Here is an 18316-nt window from a genome sequence, read left to right as displayed (position 1 = left end):
TGAACATTTATTCCCTATCTAGTATGAAAAGACTATATTATGCTTTTAAATTAAAAAAAATTTTTGGATTTCTCTACTAAAAACCAGTCAGAGTTTGGCATGCTTTCAATCCTAATCCTTTGCTGAAAACATGTTTTTAAAAAACGTGGAGGCTTTGGTGAGACTCTATCATGATTCTTACATTGTGTTGACTTGTTTCACTTTATTTTTTAAAGTAATGTAGAATCTTCATTTTAACTTACCTATGTAGCATTTCATTTCTTATCTGTGGTTTTGATGGAGTTGACTCATTTTGGTGATGTTTGGCATACTCCTTAAATTACCAAGATACCACTTTAGCTCAATTTCCAATTTAGTTAAGTTACTTTAAATTGTCAGGCTTTACAAAGAACATAGTTTTTCAATTTTTGTGGATCTCAATGACATTAACTTTGTGGGTAAAGATTACAGAGATGGGCTAATATTTTGAACAAGATCTAGAGTTCATTGAAACATGAATCTATTTATTCTTTATGTTACATGTTCTGTTAACAAAAATAGTGATGTTGCCATCTTGCCTAGAATTAGTAAAAATTAATAGATATCCAGAATTATGAGTTGGGGTTTGTTTGTACATTGCCAGTACTCATGGAACTCCTTGGAGTGATCTGTGAAATCCAACTGCAGGATATGGTATCCCGTGATAACTGTACTTTAATTCTAAGACATCATTGAAAGTTTGGCCTCTAACCACTGCGTGGTTTATAAGAGTTTACAAGTTCTTGGTGGAAACTTCATATTAATCTGAATTTCCCCAACATTTGTGGGAAGACAAATGATTTCATAAGTATCAAGGGTTTCTGTAAACCAAAATGAACTCCTGGTATTCTCAGAAGTGAATTTGTTCTGTAGTGTAGGGTGTACAACTAGTTTTTGTGAATCTAGAAATATCCAGATTTGTTAACAGCTCTGTGTTTGGTGAGTCCCTCACAGTGTAAAATTCTGTCCAGCCATTATATATATAGTCTCACCAGTGAAGCTATGTGCATGTGTGCTAAGTTGCTTCAGCCATGTCTGGTTCTTTGTGACCTTTTGGACTGAAGACCACCAAGCTTCTCTGTCCATGGGATTCTACAGGCAAGAATACTGGAGTGGGTTGCCATGCCCAGGGCATCTTCCCAACCTATAAACAGAACCTGCATCTGTTAGGTCTCCTGCATTGGCAAGCAGTTTCTTTACCACTAGTGCCACCTGGGAAACCCACTAGTGAAGCTAAATCAAGGACCATGTTATAAAATTCTCCCCCTCAGTCACCTCTCTGAGTACAGAACAACTCCAAGTTGTTGTTGTCTTCCTCTCCCTTCAGTCTCCTCTGACAACTAGCAGGGCCCTCACTCTCAGTGCATCCTCCCCTATGTCTGCCTGTGGTCATCATCTGACCTCGTCTTCTTATCACGATTCAGAGGCGTATGGAAGAATTAAGATGTCTTATACTTCTGTTAAATGTGTGTTCTGTCCTATTTTCTCCAAAGCCAAAGCCTATTTCTTTAGGAACATTTTTGTTCTTTCTCATTCTTAGAAGCAAAGCTTCCCAGTTTAAGCCATTTGGCAACTTTATGCGGTAGCTACTGTCACTCATGCAATTTCAGATTCAAAGGAGTTGTGAAATTGGACCAAAGTTGATAATGGGTGAGGGCAGTCTAGAGTCCTTGGAGAGGCAGAGAATTAGAAACAGACCAACAGAACATTGAGATAAAACATTCAGTCAATCTAGAACGATGAGTCAGTTCAATGGAAAGGAGCAGGAAATGTATACTTGGAGATATGCCACTACAAGCATTGGAAGGTTGACAAGCTAGGGTCTTTCTTTCTTTTTTTTTAGATATTTGAAATACAACTTTATTCTGATTCTAAATGAAAAGGAATGGGAATGACAGTAACAAACAAGATTCCACCTCTCAATATTGTCATGTGACTATAGCAGTCTTATATTTTAAACTCAAGGAGGAAACAACTGTGTTCTAAAACACCTAAATATGCAGGTCCAAAAAATGAAGGTATTTTTTTTCTTAACTGCCACATTCACTCCAAAGCCCATCCACCTCCTTCAGCATCCAAAGATTAAGCACATGTTCTGTTTAGCTATATAATAAAGTGGCAAACACGCTGCACCACTGACATCACAGGACAGTTGCCTATAAAACTAGACTTCTGATGCTGGGCCCCAGCTTCACTTTCTCACAGGTCATCATCTTCATCCGGGAGAGCAGTTGTCTGAGCAACCTCTAAATCTTGCTTGTACTGTGCTGCCAAGGCTGGGTCCATGACCACCTCTGGCGGGGTAAGAGCAGGCATGGCGACAAACTCCAAGTTAGGGTCTCCAATCAATTTTCTAGCAAGCCAGAGGAAGGGCTTTTCAAAGTTGTAGTTACTTTTGGCAGAAATGTCATAGTACTGAAGATTCTTCTTTCGGTGGAAGACAATTGACTTTACCTTAACCTTTCTGTCCTTAATATCCACTTTGTTGCCACACAACACAATTGGGATGTTCTCACACACTCATACCAGATCTCTATGCCAGTTAGGCACATTCTTGTAAGTAACTCTTGATGTTACGTCAAACATTATAAAGGCACACTGAGCTTGTATATAATAGCCATCTCTCAGCCCACCAAATCTCTCCTGACCAGCTGTATCCCATACATTGAACTTAATAGGTCCTCTGTTGGTATGGAACACAAGAGGATGGACCTCAACACCCAAGGTAGCTACATACTTCTTCTCAAATTCACCAGTCAGATGACGCTTCACAAATGTAGTTTTTCCAGTACCACCATCACCAACCAAAACAAGTTTGAACTGAACTTGGGGTTCTCCTTGGGCAGCCATCGCGATGTTACTTCCAGAAGCGTCTCCACGCCCCAAGCTAGGGTCTTTCTGAAGCATGCACTTTATACTTAATAAAGGAAAGAGTTAAGACCTTTTTGGCAAATTAGTATAATTCAGGATCTTAGTAATTCATCCAAATCAGTAGTATGAGGCAAAGCAGGTACTAGTATCCAAGTGGGAGTGTAATATATGTTGTTGAACTATATTATACTTCTTCAGGCTACTTACTCTAATTCTTCTGTGGTCTGTTTATTCTGATAAATTTAGAAAAGGTGGTGAACTTTCTACAAGCTTACAAATTTCTTTTACACTGCATAAAACTAGATTGATATAGTTGCTTACTTAGAGATGATTAAAGTAAGCTTCCCAAGTCCATTAGTTTACTAGATTTTGGACCAAATATATACGTGTATTATACTATATACATGTGACTATTTTTCAAAGAAATGTCTACTTTTCATTTCACCAAGTTTAATGTGTACTATGTTCCTCTTTTTGAGGAAATAATGTTTAGTTATGTCAGACAGTGGGTATATTTTTAAAAAAGCACACCGAGTCTTCCTAACTAGTGATTGAAAACATGATATAAGTTGGTTGAGTTAAATCCAACTGGTTATTAATTGGGTGTTTAAACTATCCAAACTGCTTATACTAAAGAACTTTAACATTATGAGTTTATTTTGGCATTTTTCAAAGGTTTGGATCTTCAATTATTATTTTCCAAAATATCATAAAATACATTACAACTAAGAAGGAAAATAGCATTCGATTCAATTAATTATTTATTGAGAATCTATTACCAGCTTTAGGCTGGTGTCTTCAGCAGGCATATTTTATGTCTTTGAGGAACTTATTTCTTCTTGGGATAAAAGACATATACTTACTATAGATAACACTTTTACATGCTGTAAAAGTAAGAATTGTATTGTGTGATCAAGACAGTTATTTTTGAAGCTGGCTTTCTGTTAGAATCAGCTGAGGAGGTTTTAAAAGTACAAATTCCAAGTTTCCATTCCCAGAGATTCTGATTCAGAGGATGGTTTCTAAATGACCCTTCCATGATGATTATTTTGGAGGTGGTTCAGTGAAAAATGTCATGTGCCAAAATAATTTTGTAAAGAAAGATATCAATTTGGATAGACTCCTTAGATTAAAGTAGACTAATACGTAATATTCTCTTCATTGCATCTAGGTCTTAGTTATCAGAGTAATTTAAAATTGATAGGTAATTTAATTGATGTCTCTGCAGATGTTTTTCTACATTTATCTAACTATTGTACTGACTAGAAAATATTTCTAACTGATAATTGCTCTGTGTGTGTGTGTGTGTGTGTGTGTATTCTCAAATCATGTCTGACTCTTTGCGACCCCATGGACTGTAGCCTGTCAGGCTCCTCTGTCCAGGAAATTTTCTAGGCAAGAATACTGGAGAGGGGTACCATTTCCTCCTCCAGAGGGTCTTCCAGACCCAGGGATTGAACCCACATCTCCTGTGTTTCCTGCATTGGCAGGTGGATTCTTTACCACTGCAGCACCTGGGAAGCCCTAATTTCCATATATTTTATACTTATTTTAACTTATTTCTCAGTTTCTTTCAAGTTACATATTTCATAAACATAAGTACTGTTTCCTCCCTGTCTTAATAATTTATCCCATGAATACAGAGACCCCTTTTGGTAAGGTAGCTAATATTGGACACAGTAAAATACTGTGATATCCTAAAAAACACAGCAAATAAAAAAACATATTCTTTTGGTCTAAGTTTCTTGTTAGGTGCTACAAAATCTCATTTCTTGTCTTCACAGTGAACCTTCTTGAAAAAGTAATCTGTGCAGTAGTTAAGAGAGTTGCCACTGAGGTCAAATTCCCTGGATTTATCTACAGACACCACTTATCACAGTGACTTGATAGATAGATACTAGCATTATTAGGATTATTTTTGTCTCTCTTTTAATTGTCTTCTCTCTTAAAAATCTCTCCTTTCTTTATATCCATCCTTTTCTTTTCTGTGACTTCACCACCTCCTGTGTGATAATGCTTCCCTAATAAATTGCTGAATAGTACAAATCTCCCTTTCAGCGTCTGTTCAGCCCTGCCCAATAGAAGTACAGTGGGAGACACAGCTATAATTTTAAATATTCTAGTAGCCAATTTAAATAACAAGACCCAAAATAGGTAAATTTAATAATATAGTTTCACACAGAATATATAAAATATTAAACATTTCAATATAATGTAATCAGTAAAACTTAATGAGATATTTTCATACTATCTGAAATCTGGTGTGTATTTTACACTTAAGCACATTTTTAATTGAAGTAGTTGATTTACAGTGTTGTGTTAGTTTCTGATGTATAGCAAAATGATTCAGGTGTGTGTGTGTGTGTGTATATATAAAAATATATATGAGTACATATATATATGTATACTCTTTTCAGATTCTTTTCCACTATAAGTCATTACAAGATATTTTGAATGTAGGACCCTATAGTATATAATAGGACCTTGTTGTTTATCTGTTTTATATACAGTTATACGGCAGTGTTACAGCACATCTTAAATGTTGATCTGCTTGGTCTGTATCAAGATTTTATAAATTTTACAACTGAAAACTAGATTTACATATCCAAGTATTCCATACCTACTTACAAGTCTTCCAATAACTGAGTCAAATATAAAAAAGATATTTTTCTTTAATAGCCACATCCAACTTGACAAAATTTATCCATTTTTTTTTAAAAAAAGAGCTGATTTAACTTTGATGCAGAAACATATGAGTTTGAAAACTATGTCTGTCTAAGTAAATTCACTTACTCTTGTGTCAGCCTAGTATTATTAACATGAGATTCACAGGGATACTGCATAAATTGAAAAGCAAGATTATCAATATCAACAAGAAATTCTTCAACTTTTTTGCAGACAGTTAAAAAAATTGCCAGTTGCAATTAACATTTGCATATTGATCATATTAGGGAAATATGTAAAATCATTATTTGCTTGTATATTAGAAGTTTCAGTTTCAACATGAATAATCTTAACTCTTCCAACTACTTTACAAGTAAACTGACTATCCTTGAAGTTTCAAATTCAGTACACTCATATATAGTGTGATGTTGGTGAGGGAACATATATCCATGTGCCATGTTTTTGTCATTGGTTATTGGATAATTGGCAGTTATTCCTTTGTTTCAAAAAAATCTTAAGAGTTGACAGTTCAGTGAATCCTTGTAAAACTCTTCCGGGACTTAACCAATAACCATTGGAATAAAACACAAAATCATTAAATTTTCTTGTTTTTTTTTCTTTTGAATTCTGTAAACTAGTGATGATTCAGAACATTTGCATGTATATACTAACAATTGTATCTATGACACTTCCCATTGAATCTGTGTTAAAAACTGAGGACAAACATTTTCAACATATATAATACTTCGGATGCACTAAGACAAACACCTCTAGTTTGAAATTACAAACTACAAACTTAACTGTGTGGATTTTTCATCTAACATAACTGAAGCATTGATCATTGTGATAGAGACTAATTTTTTTTTTAATTTTTTTAATACCTAGTTGAATTTCTTCTTTAATGAATGTAAAAGATGTTAAAATATCTGTTATGATTCTAATTTTTAGATAGTGAATTGGCAACATTTCTTCCTAGATTTAGAAGTCCACTGAGAAAAAAAAAAATTACCAAAGTGTCAGTTGGCCAGTATCCCTTATTTCCTAACTCTTACCAGAGTGCCCATTCTTAAAATGCATATTTGAACAGGTACTCCTTTGCTGATAAATGTTCAGGCGATCATCATGCTTTCATAGTAAAATCCAAACTCCTTAACATTCAGTTTCATAATCTTGGCCTTCTAATCTTCCCAACTTCACTTTACTACCCCTCCTCCGAAACTTTGTTCACATCATGCTGAAATAGTTGTGGTTGCTCCAAAAGACCATTCTCTCCTACTTCTCAGGGCCATTTCACTTTCACTCCAGAAAGAAGCACCTCTTCTATCTCCTACCCACGCCTGTCTTCCTCCTGCTAGTCTTTCACAACTCAGCAACCTCTCCTGACCACTGTCTTCTCCTGGGAAGCCTAGAATTAGTGTCCCTCGTTTGTGCCCTTCTCACCCTATGACCTCTGAACACTATCCCATAGCACTTATTACACTGTACTGTACTTATCTCCACCAGATGGTAAGCTCTTTGAGAGCAAGGAGGGTGCTTTTTGTCCCTATACTACCCCACACCCAGAATGGCCCATGGTATGTAATGGGTGCTCACGTTACATTCGTAGTGTAAGTTTCAAGGAATACCTGACTAAACTTGTATGATAAGTAACTATGCTGTATGTAAGGGGTTCTACTTTTCACTTTAGGAATAGTGCATGACTTTTAAATATAACAACTAACTAGTGAGTTGGACATCTTATTTTAGGATGTTAATTGACATTTTCTTCTTAGTCCTCTAAAAAGTTCTATCTAGCTCTTTATTTGTTTAGTATGGCTTAAGTTTTATAACCATATTTGTAATTATTTATTAATGGATTTTGCTTTTGCTGCTAATAAATCATCTTTCCGTTTTTCTTTTTTGATCCAGCTCCAACAGAGGCCACTGTGCATCCGCATCTAGGTGAGTGTTTGAGGCTCCAGGGTCCCTGACCTCAGTGCTAGATCTACTTGTTTCAGTCCTTTGCTGTGTGAGCAAGGAATACAGAGATGAGGAACCTCTCTGCCCCCTCTGATTCGCTGATCAGAGAGTTTGAAAGTTTGAAATCAGACTCAGGTCCAGGCTTTAACCTGAGACCTCACTGAGGAGGTGATCCAGAAGCCCAGTTTGGGCTAATGGAAGGACTTTTGAACCTGTTGCTACATTTATCCTTAGAATCCAGTTGGATCTGATCTTTCGACATAGGGTTCTAATACTGAATTTTCCCCTAAGCCTCTACCCATCATGAATAGTAGAGCATGGAGGCAATAGGCAAGGAGCTTTGAGTGTGAAAGATGTGAGATAAACTGAGTGTGAAAGCAGATCTGAGATATCTGCTTAAACTAGTGTTGTTGTTGTTCAGTTGCCAAGTTGTGTTCGACTCGTCACAGCCACAAGGGCTGCAACACACCAGGCTTCCCTGTCCCTCACTATCTCCCAGAGTTTGCCCAAGTTCATGTCTATTGAATCAGTGATGCCATCCAACCATCTCATCTTCTGTCAACCTCTTTTCCTTCTGCCTTCAGTCTTTTCCAGCATCAGGGTCTTTTCCAATGAGTCAGCCATTCGCATCAGGTGGCTAGAGTATTGGCTTAAACTAGCACTGGCTTGTAAAAAGAGAGATAATTTGGCCATTTCTTCAAAAACTAAAATGAGATTGTCTAAATAACTGGGTGCTTTGTTTAATAGCACCATGTAAAGTTGCCTCCTCTCATTTTTCTCATGATCGTTTCATTCTGACATGTATTTAGTGGGCTGCAGTTCTTGAGGCAAGATTGTACAGTGTTAATAGTACGGATTCTGGAGCCAAATAAACTGGATTTATTTCACCTCTGCCACTTGCTTGCATGATGATATTGGGCAAGTTACTTAATCTCTCTATGCCTGTTTCCTCACCTATAAAATGGAAGTAATGCTAGTACCTACCTCCTATGGTTGTTATGAGGATTAAATGAATTTGTATGTGTATATATACACATACATATATATATATATATGTATTTTTAATAATAATGTTTGGAAAGAAGGCAATACATGAACAAATAACCATAGAGACTTACCCATGCCTCTGTAAAAAATCTCTGGAAAGCAAATGACCTTTAAGAGTTAAATTTCTCATATATGACAGTGAAGACTGATTTTAAAAGCAGTTTCCTACACACACTATTTAATAAGAATGAAAAGAAATCATCCTAGCTGGCTCTAGCCTTTTCAGTTGTCTGTCACTGTGGGACTTGCAGATGGGTCAGTATTTGTCTCTTGGGCTTGCTTTCTCTTTCAACCTATAAACCCAATTAATTTATTTTTCTCTTTGGAAAATCTGCCTTGAGAAGCTCTACTTTTATGTAATGCTACAGCTTGGGGCTCCTCTTCTTTGGCACATGAACGCAAGCACTTAGAAGCATGCCTTCTGGCAGATGAGGCAGGCTGGTGACCCACAGTGGCCCAGCCGCATCTCAGCCATATTGGGTATTTGAGAGAACGGTACCCTGTAGGCATTTCAGACACTGCATCTAATCGCTCAGGGGAATCATTAAATCACTCCCAAGCACAGAAGACATCAGTGTTCTCTCCAGTGTAAATCCATATTCTCCCTGTTGTCGAGCCTAAGGCTTTGAGTCTGAACAGCCATTTCTTTCAATACATGCTGATTCACTGGTTTTCCCGACTTCGTTATGTGCTTACCTACTGGCATACCTGGTATAAAGAGGGTGAGGGTGCCTGCAGGTGGCATTGTCACCAAAGAGAATTTGCAAGTGAACTTTCTGGTATTTGGAGGTGATATTTAATTCCTCAACCAGTTCAACAAATTATATACAAATGAACCCCCCAAAAGAGTAAAATATCACTTTTGGAAAAAATAAAAATTTTTGGTTATGTTTTATTAAACAGATCATATGATTTTTATTTTTTTAAAAAGCATGTGCAAAATGGTCTGAACAAAATTATATAGACCCAGAGAATTTATACTAGCTGAAACAAATTACCCAAGCAAACCATGGGAATCAGATGAGAAGATTTTCAAGCACCAAATTAATTTTTTACAATTTGTGTAGAAATAATTACCATTTCTCATACAACCTTAGAAAGGAGTCTACTTACATTGTAGCTGGCCATGAAATTGTTTTTACTTGTCCATCCTCTATTCAGTGGAAATATTACATACTCCACAGATTATGAAAACATTCTTTGCTCTTGGCATGGCCTGAGTTCTTCTGTAGCTTAAAAAGAAGTATTTAATACAATCTAGAGTGTAACAATAATATATTTAAGACTATGGATGGTTTTCTGCCATTCCTCCTGACTTCTAACATGACTTTATTTAGAAGTTTTACTTACTTGTGTAGATAATTTCTCCTGTGCAGCTCTGAATGGGGAAATGTTAACAATTTGAAACACATTAAATTTAAAAAATGAGTGAATATAGGGAATGAGAAAAAGCAAGTCAGGGCAAGATGGGTAGTAAGAAAGAGAAGAGGAGATGGCTTAGTAAATAACAGCAATGTTAGCTAACAACAAATAGCCACAATGTTCTGTTCCCTTCAATGCTCTCAAGTGAGTTAGGCACTGACTTTATTCTGGATGTGTTGAGCTGTGAGGGGCAAGTCTTATATGACCTCTTCTTGTAGGCTAGTGCCAACCTTGGTCTTCCCACCTCTGTGACCTGGGTGACATTTTGGTAGAGTTCTCTTTGGGGGCTCTGGTTTCCAGACTTCTAAACAGCAGAGTTATTCTTTTACTTAGTAGTTTAGGGGCACAGTAAATGCAATCAACTACTTGTTTAAACTTCAATTTTCATTTAAAATACTGTTATTTCTCATAAATGTGGCGTATTGACTCTTTTGCATAGCTAAGTCTATTGTTTAGTGTAACCCTTTTCTAAATCTTTGTTCTTCCTTTAGCTGAAATTCATAGTGACAGTATTATCCTACGAGATGACTTTGACTCCTACCACCAAAAGGAATTGAATCCAAACATATGGTAAGTTAAAGGATCATGCCTCACTTTGGTCTGTATAAAAAGCAAAAAAAAAAAATTATGCTTCCTTTGAGTAGTTACATAAAATTAAAATGCTCTTTAGCTCTAAGTTATCAGTGAGAGTTGTTCAACTAAGGAACTGGGATTAATGTCGCCTAGAGTATGTCTATTGCCTATTCCTGACTTCTTTAAGAACTGAATCTAGGTATCCCTCAAAGCCATGGGTGTGGTCAGTTTTTTTCAGTAGTACAAGTTATTTACATAGAAAAAATGTGCCTTATTATGTCTAATAATTGCATTTATTGTTAAAGAAAAGAAGGGAAATGACTTATCTGAAACTGACAGATTATTTGAGTCATACTTCCAAATAACTTCTGTGTTATTGGATTACCGCATTTGTACTCCAGTTTTTCCTTCCAAAGCTGTTTAGAGACCACCATATGGGATTTTGGAAGGCAAAGAAAGAATTAACCAAAACGTATACACTAGAAACTTGTTGAATACATAAATGGATGCATGAATTTGTTGGCAGTTTGTTGTATTTTTCTGACTTTGGAGAAATGAGTCTATCCATCGAGAGCTATAGTCAATCTGCATAATTTGAGAGAATATCTGAATATGTTATTTTCTGTGTACTAAATGTTTTGTGTACTTGAATAAGAGTTCAAGATAAATTAGAAGCTCTAATGTAATCAGGTTGTAACCAAAACCCAAGCAATATTCAAGACTACAAAGAGAATAACCACTTTATCCTCAAATGTCTGCATATGACATTAATTTCTTTTTCGTTATTTTCACTGTTCAGCAAATATCAAACAATAATTATTTTATTTATATAGTACATTAAAAAGGAATGTGGTTCCTTCTTTTGAGTAGCTTATAGTTCAGTAGAGGAGACACCTAAAACACATTTTTAAAAAGCTTATAATTCAGGATAGAAATCCTTGAGTGTAATAGAAGGTTATAAATAACATACTGCAGTTCTAGAAAGAAAGGCTGGCTCTAGTGAGAGTTTCTTGGAGAAAGTGGTCCTTAACCTGAGAATTGAAGATGACATATAGGTTTAGAGAGTGTTGATGCTTAAATACAAACAGGAACTTATGTCTTTTCTAGAAAGAAATATAGGTTTAGAGAGTATAAGTATACAAAAAAATCAGACTAGACATAGACATAAAGTCTTATGATTCATATGCCATTAAAGAGATAATTTATCAAAAAGATTTCACTTACCTCTGAACATGTTCTAAATATAAATTTCTTAAAATTAGTTGAAAATCGTTATTAAGGAAAAGCCAAAAACTTTCTAAGCACTACTTCTACCCAAGAAAAATTTTCTCATTCTCCTAACATTTGGCTTTTTTATATACCATTAATATAGATGTTATTAGATGATTTGTTTCTTTCAAGGCGAGTTCATTTGTGTCAAGCTAATTCATTTTCTTCAGTGAGTTTTCTTGACAAATACAAAATGTGACTTTTATGTGGTCCAAATTCTGTTGTTTTTGAAATCAATAAAACATGATTGATTTTGCTTCACCCATTTTCATGACTGATCTGGTAGATGCTTTCTTGACCGAAGTTATAGATTTTGTGTCCCACTTACTTAACCTATGGTTTTTCCTCCTGTTTTCTAAAACCTCTTATTAACTTTAAAAAGCCATGTACTTCTGTCTTCTATCAAATATACTTCAGAGTAATTTTACTTTATCCCTTATTGACCACAATCTCCTTCATCTAGTCTCTTTACAATTAAAAAACAATAATAACAACCTAGGAAGTTCTCATCATTTGAGAGATGGCTTTGTTGAATATAAGTGGCAGAGGTTCTGAAATCAGGTCTGTCTGGGTGGACTTTCAAGCTAGCTACTTGCCAGCTGGGTATCTAAGAATAGTACAAAACTTGCTTTACCTCTCTGAGCCACATTTCTTGTCAATGAAAGTGAGCCAAGTATTTTCCTAACACCATTGTCTTAAAGTTTGATGAACCTGAAAAGGTCTGGCGCATCTCCTAATGTATTGTTGCTGCTCAGTACAATCAGTTCCCTCTCTCCCTCTCTTATTCTCTGTCTCCTACTCTACCTTTTTGTCTCCCTCCTTCCTTCCCTTTCTTTCTTCCTCCTATGGTATAGTTGCATGTTGGTCTACTTGCCTACCCTTGAGCTCAGATATGATCCCAAATCATTATTATTAAAATATTTTTCAGTCAATTTATGTAAATGATTCCCCAAGTCTTCCCTTACTGTATTCAGATCAAAAACAGACTTCAAATTAATTATATCTATGTTATTTAATATATATTAATGAAAATACAGTAGAATTATAGAGAAGGGAGAAACAAAGAGTGTTAAATATCTTAACCCCCCTTAAAGTAGACATAAGCTCCCTAAAGTTAAAAACCAATACAATCAGATATTCCAGTGAGGTATTTCCAATAACATAACAAAGATCTCTCTTGCTTTGGGCCAATATAGGCAGTTTTCAGGCTTCCCTGGTAGCTCAGTTGGTAAAGAATCCAACTGCATTGCAGGAGACCCAGGAAGATCCCCTGGAGAAGGAAATGGTAGCCCACTCCAGTATTCTTGCCTGGAGAATCCCATGGACAGAGCCCTTGGAGGGCTACAGTCCATGGTGTTGCCATGAGTTGGCAACTAAACCACCGCCACTACCAGGCAGATTCACTCTCCCAGAATCTGTTTTCTTGGTATACATAGTGACTTGCGAGTTTTGTCCCTTATCATATTGTCTTTGATTCTCTTTACCCCAATTAGAAGCCACTGAGCAGCTTTGTGAAAACCAGGAAGGGGAATCCTTACTGACAACCCATAACTTTATGGCATTGGCACACACCACCGGATAGAAAGAAGCTCAGGGTGTACTGCTTTGGGGCAAATTCCCAAGGCTCAATATATCACTCAATAATTTGTCACAAGAGAAAAGCACTCTGCTTTTATGAGCATGTTTCTTCCATGGAGTTTGAAAGTCATCATGTGCATTACTTAACTTTCAATTTTTAAGGACAAGCCAAAGGAAAAATTAAGAAACTACAGTCCCATCTGTGCAATGATGGGGAGAGAGATCAGTTTAAATTTAGTCACTCATACTTTATTTGCTTCCATTGACTTCATCTAGTAAAATCAACTTTTTTCCCACTTCATTTCATATTATTATTGATATCTAAATTTCTTATCTCCTGTACAAATGACTGTACACAAAAAACAAGGAGCATAAAATGATATTACTATTATAATGAATGAATGTACCAGCCAAGTTATTATTCCAAGTGTATGACAGTGATTGGACTAGAACCAAGAAACTTTTTTACATCAACTCAGTATTGAATCTGTCTCTCTGCTTAGTTTAAATATTAGATTTGATTTTAAAATTAATAAATGTACTTAGTGAAAAATTTGATTATATTAAAAATAATAAAAATAAACCTTCTTCCCACACTAGATCTATATTCCTTCCCTCTAGAGGCATCAGCTGTTACCAGTTTCTGTCAGTCCTTCCAGAAATTGTTTAGGCTTACACAAGTGTCACAGTTATGAATTCTGTCCACAAAATTGGGTATCAGAGAAATAAAACTATCTTTATTCTTTTTTTTTAACTCAATTTCTTTTCATTGTGTCCCTTCTACCAGTAGTGAAAACTTAATTTTGGTCAACTTTAGCTTCCTTTCTCCCATTTTTCTGGTGTTGTAGCTAAGTATCAGAGAGCTTATTAGTTCAAAGGCAAGGGGTAGGGTGGGGACACACCTCTTATTCCCCAGTCCTCTGTCCCTATGGATATCCACTGAATCCTCCCTGTCTCATCTAGTTTTTGGTGACTGGTCCACACAAGTAGTCTTCTCACCCATCCTAATCACTCACTCCTTGATGACGATTGCTGCATTTGATCCCTGCTTGAAGCCATGACAACTTCTGTTGCTCCTGGGCCTGGGCTGTCAATGTCTCTGTGGTGCTCTGCTGTGCTGTCATACCACGTGGTCTTTCTGCCTCCCTGAGATGCAGAGTATAGAGTCCTCCTGTGCTTTGACCCCCCCGAGGGGGTCTCCCTATGGCGCTGCCAGAGAAGTGGCCTTTTATCTCCCATTCTCTCAGCCATTTCTGTTTGCTTTGTTCAAATAAAAAATGAGAAGTAAAGTTACAAGTGAACAGCAAAACCCTTTCATGGGAATATAGTAACACCTTAGGCTTGATGAGAGTGAGGCTTCTCCACCTTAACTTTGCCCTGATGCAGGGCCACATGCAGGGTCACAACAACCTCGTCAGGTCAAATGTACCATTGAACCCAAGAGAGTGAGAGAAAGAATGTAGATAGAGCAACACTGACTTACCAGCACTGTTGATAGTTCTCCATTATCAAGTGTGTTCAGTGTGATTACACTCCTGATGATGAAGATGGTCAGTAGAGTCTTGTTCCGATCAAGACAACCCTATATCCAAAAAGAAAAAAGAAAAGAAAACATAGGAAGGACAACCTCTTATAACTAAATTTAGAAGGAAAGTAAAGACCTACAAATACACTCTATCTCAACATTTCACTTAAGCATGTTATACTTGTGTCTCAACTACCTTTTTTATAGTTTCTTTTTATGAATTAATTATTTTAGTATCATATAAACACTGTCAGTATTCCATATGAATGGTGAGAAATCTTGATTTTTTTTTAATTAAAAAGAACTACACCTAATAGCAAAAAACTTGTAACATCCCAGGTACCCATAAACAGGAGAATGGATAAAATAGTGATACATTCATACAGTGGCATGCTATTCAGAAATAAAAAGGAATAAATTATTGATAGCTGAAACAACATGGTTGAATTTCAAAAATATGTTGAATGGAAGAAGCCAGATCCAAAATAATTCTTACTGTGTGATCCTACTTACATGAAATCTAGACTAGATGATATTATCAAAAGTGCTAGTAATTAGATTAGTGATTGTTTCAGGGATGGGGAATTGACTGAGAAGGAGCATGAGGAAATTTCTGGGGGTGATTAATGCATTATATATAGTATTATGAGAGCGTGGGTTACATAGATGTATACCTTTGTCAAAGCTTGAGATCCGTGTATTTCCCTGTGTAGAAATTTACCTCAGTAAAAAATTTCAACAGTAATTTTAAAAAATGAGAAAAGTTGAGAAATAAGAGACATTTATGATTCATAACTTGAGTTAAAAAGAGTTCAGAGAGACAGAGAAAGTTAAGTAAATTGAGTAATTTTTAAAAATAAGTTTTCTTAAGAGGTGTCTTTACCCTCTAAGCAATTAGAAAGTCAGGAAGAATCTTTCTTTTGGCTTACAGATTATCCCTTTAATGTTTGTTTTCTGAAGATCACAAAAGGCATCCAGAGCTATAATATCACTAGGCTATGATGTTCTAGTGGGAAATGTGAGACTGTTAGAAAACACGATGATAAATAGCAACTAGAAGACAACAGATGTTTCCCCTCCAGCACAGTAATAATAGCAGAGATGTTCTATTCAGCAGAGATCAGGGAAGAACAAGAGTCACTAATCAGAAGAAGCATCTTAGATGAGTAAGTTGTGATGCCAACAGGGATATTAGACATCAAGAAGAGAGACACAAATGAAGTTGTTTCAGGTCCTGTGGCACATGAAGACCTCTGTCAATTGGCTTATCATACAGAAAGCCCCACAGTTTACAGCTAAGGAAGCTAAAACTGTGGCCGGCATTGCAGAGTTGCTTGAATCAAGAAAAGACTAGAACATTTCCATTTTTGTATATAAAAAGATCACACTACAGAACTAGAGAAATTGAGATTACAGACTCTGCTGCATCTGATAGTCTCTTCAAAATACTAATTTATTGGAACAGTTACCTCGAAATGGAGTAAAAAGATTGGTGATTTGACTTATTAAAGTTTATTTTCTTTGAGAAAAATAATTATTTAAACAAAGACCCTAAAACAATAGAAATTTTAGTATGGGGGTGACTTAGTCTAGCTGAATCTTTATTTATTCAGTGATCAGTAGTTTAACCTGTGTAAGATAAAAGAAGTCAAGTGAGCAGTAAAATTACTTCAGAGTTCCTTAGTTTCTTGGAGCCCCCATAGAAAACAAGAACAGAGGGGACTCCATTTAGTAGACAGGTGTGAAAACTACAATATAAATGTAGTTTCCAGGTAATAAGAACAAAGTAAGTCTGATGACCAGTGTCACTGGGGAAGAAAAAAAAGTAGATAAAAGTACATCCACGTTGTTCAATGTGTTAGGGGAAGCACACTGATTGAAACCGCCCACCCTGGCCAGGCACCATAGTAACCATTTGCGTGAGTTGTTTTATGACAGGAGATCGTGATAAGGAATAGGGAACTAATAAGCCACCACCAACCGGAAGAGTTCGGGAAAGGTCAAAAGGAGACACCGCGTGTCTGTCCACTTCCCAGAATCCCTCTCGCTAGCATCCATCTTGGCTGAGCGATGTGTGCGCCACCTGGAAAGACTCTGAATTAGAATGATTGGCCAAAGACTACCGGGAAACTAATCCCATCACCATAAAACCCAAGACTGCGAGCCACGCGGCAGAGCAGTTCTCCTGGGTTCCCTTACCCTCCTGCTCTCCACCTGGGTGCCCTTTCCCAATAAAATCTCTTGCTTTGTCAGCACATGTGTCTCCTCAGACAATTCATTTCTGAGTGTTAGACAAGAGCCCAGTTTTGGGCCCTGGAAGGGGTCCCCCTTCCTGCAACAAACGTACAGCTGGCCTGTGGGTGGTAAGGCTGTAAGACCTAATGGGTGAAGGGAAGCACTCACCATGGGCATCAAGGTCTGCACATCACTGCTGAAGGATTTCCAAGGGGCCTTTTGCTGTTGTTGTAATGATGACCACTTGGAATCATATCACCTAATATGTCATCTTACCTATTTGACATGGAATGTATACCTTATAAGTTTTCAGGAGATGGTGACAAAGGGAGACTGTGAATGGGTAGTAAAAGTCTGCAAAATAATATTTTATCTTATGATTTACCTTTGCCAAAACCTCTAATATATCACTGTAGTTTGGGTTGTGGAATTATAATTCAGTTTTAAGGTTTAATGGTCCAATATTCTGATCTTTTTTTAAAAGTGTACTTATTTATTTGACTGCATTGGGTCTTAGTTGTGGCAGGCAGGATCTTTAATTTTCTTTTGCAGCATGTGGGATTTTTGTTGCAGCATGTGGGATCTAGTTCCCAGACCAGGGATCAAACCCAGGCCCCCTGCGTTGCATCCAAGGAGTCTTAGCCACTGGACCACCAGGGAAGTCCCCTGATATTCTGATCTTTTGTGCATCTTTTTCTGCTTTTTCTCTTCATGACCTACCCCTTTTCTACCATCTCTCACTCTCTCTTCTCCTTTGTTAGTAACTTTTTTCTCTTATTATAACACCCTCCTCTAACCTTCTTTTTCTTGCTTCCTCCTCCTCCTTCCACTTACCCTTATGTAATTGCTCTGGGGAAAACTTCATCTACAATAGAAAGGTTAACCAGGAGGTGTCCTACTATTAAAATAAGGTGCAAATCTGGAAGCTTATTATTTCCTTCTTTAATCTCTGTTTTTTATGACAGAAATAAGAACTCACTCAATGGAATTAAATGTCAAGTACATTCGAAACAAATTAAAAAATATTTCCTCAAACAGCATGTAGTAGAATTCACCATAGTAGGAGGTCAGAATATTGCATGCAGTAGTAGGGTGATAGAAGGAATATTTTTAATCCAAATAATATTTGTCATTATAGCTGTTAACAAAGGAGAA

The 18316-nt window shown here is 36.5% G+C and overlaps 1 protein-coding gene and 1 pseudogene across 4 annotated transcripts in view; one reads left to right on the top strand and one right to left on the bottom strand.

The window, feature by feature from the left end:
• RELN (reelin) overlaps positions 1-18316 on the top strand; it is a 523209-nt gene that overhangs the window by 236353 nt on the left and 268540 nt on the right. For all 4 annotated transcript variants that reach the window (XM_043462977.1, XM_043462976.1, XM_043462975.1 and 1 more), the window contains 2 exons: positions 7462-7494; positions 10473-10551. In XM_043462977.1, the coding sequence (XP_043318912.1) occupies positions 7462-7494; positions 10473-10551 (112 nt within the window). The remainder of the gene's footprint in view (positions 1-7461; positions 7495-10472; positions 10552-18316) is intronic.
• Positions 1851-2889, bottom strand: LOC122438289 (annotated as a pseudogene).

This window comes from Cervus canadensis, chromosome 3, assembly GCF_019320065.1.
Source record: "Cervus canadensis isolate Bull #8, Minnesota chromosome 3, ASM1932006v1, whole genome shotgun sequence".
Taxonomy (NCBI): domain Eukaryota; kingdom Metazoa; phylum Chordata; class Mammalia; order Artiodactyla; family Cervidae; genus Cervus; species Cervus canadensis.
This window is presented reverse-complemented; position numbering and strand designations above follow the sequence as displayed.